The sequence below is a fragment of the Myotis brandtii genome, unplaced genomic scaffold (assembly GCF_000412655.1).
Source record: "Myotis brandtii unplaced genomic scaffold, ASM41265v1 scaffold601, whole genome shotgun sequence".
NCBI classification, from domain to species: domain Eukaryota; kingdom Metazoa; phylum Chordata; class Mammalia; order Chiroptera; family Vespertilionidae; genus Myotis; species Myotis brandtii.
In genome coordinates this window covers 492,000-492,933 of record NW_005370276.1, presented here as the reverse complement: position 1 = coordinate 492,933, position 934 = coordinate 492,000, and the positions used below count along the sequence as shown (strand labels likewise).

Sequence of the window (934 nt, the reverse complement as noted above, 5' to 3'; positions counted from 1 at the left end):
AAGTGATGCTGGGGGAGGCGGTGCGGCCAGCCGGCGGCCAGCAGAGGCTGAGGGACGGCCAGCTGGGATCTAGGGAGCACGGAGAGCTATGAGGTCAGGAACATGCTGAAAGGGAGAGAGGGGAGGCCGGGAGGAGGCTGAGCAGAGAGGCCGGGTGTGAGGAGGAGGCTTGGGCTGGGGCTGTGGGGAGAGGAGGGGATGGAGACCAGGAGGCTGGGGTGAGGAGGAAGGTGGGAGCAGGAGACACTGGGGGCTGGCCCAGGAGCTGGGGGGGCAGTGGGTGGTCCTGCCAGGGAATGGGGAGGGTGTCTGTGTGGTGGGGGAGACCTGAGGTGAGGAAACCAAGATGGAAAAGGCTGAAGCAACAGTTTGGTTTTGCTGGGGGGCTGGGCTGGGCCGGGGCTGGGCTGCTCTCTGACCCAGCCGCCCCCCCAACCCCCCCTACCAGGAGCCTGCAGCACCCCAATGTCCTGCAGTGCCTGGGCGTCTGCGTGGAGACCTTGCCTTTCCTGCTGATCATGGAGTTCTGTCAGCTGGTGAGGCTCTGCCGGGGGTGGAGGTGGGGGCCAGGGGAGCTGGACCGGGGGCTGGGGACGCCTAGGGTCCTAGGACTCGGGCCATAACATCGTCATCATCACGGTGACACTTGTGTGTGACAAGCGCTGACAGTGGTCAGTCAGGTGGGCCCTCCGCCCGCAGGTGGTGCACCAAGCCAGCAGCGAGGCCAGCAGCGAGGTGTGCTCTGTTATTACCCCCCTGCCGCTCCGAGGGGCTGCCACTGAGTGCAGGGGGGTCCCCACCCTCGCGGGGATTGGCTGGAGGTGTGGCTGCCGGGAGGGGGTGCTGAGCCTCCCTGCCCTCCCTCCCAGGGGGACCTGAAGCGCTACCTCCGGGCCCAGCGGCCCCCAGAGGGCCTGTCCCCTGAGCTCCCCCC

At 67.8% G+C, this 934-nt stretch overlaps 1 protein-coding gene across 1 annotated transcript in view; it reads left to right on the top strand.

The window, feature by feature from the left end:
• The window catches only part of LMTK3 (lemur tyrosine kinase 3), an 18,293-nt gene that overhangs the window by 4,621 nt on the left and 12,738 nt on the right, over nucleotides 1-934 (top strand). Inside the window, exons 5-6 of the mRNA XM_014550420.1 lie at nucleotides 449-536; nucleotides 870-931. Of these exons, the coding sequence (XP_014405906.1) occupies nucleotides 449-536; nucleotides 870-931 (150 nt within the window). The remainder of the gene's footprint in view (nucleotides 1-448; nucleotides 537-869; nucleotides 932-934) is intronic.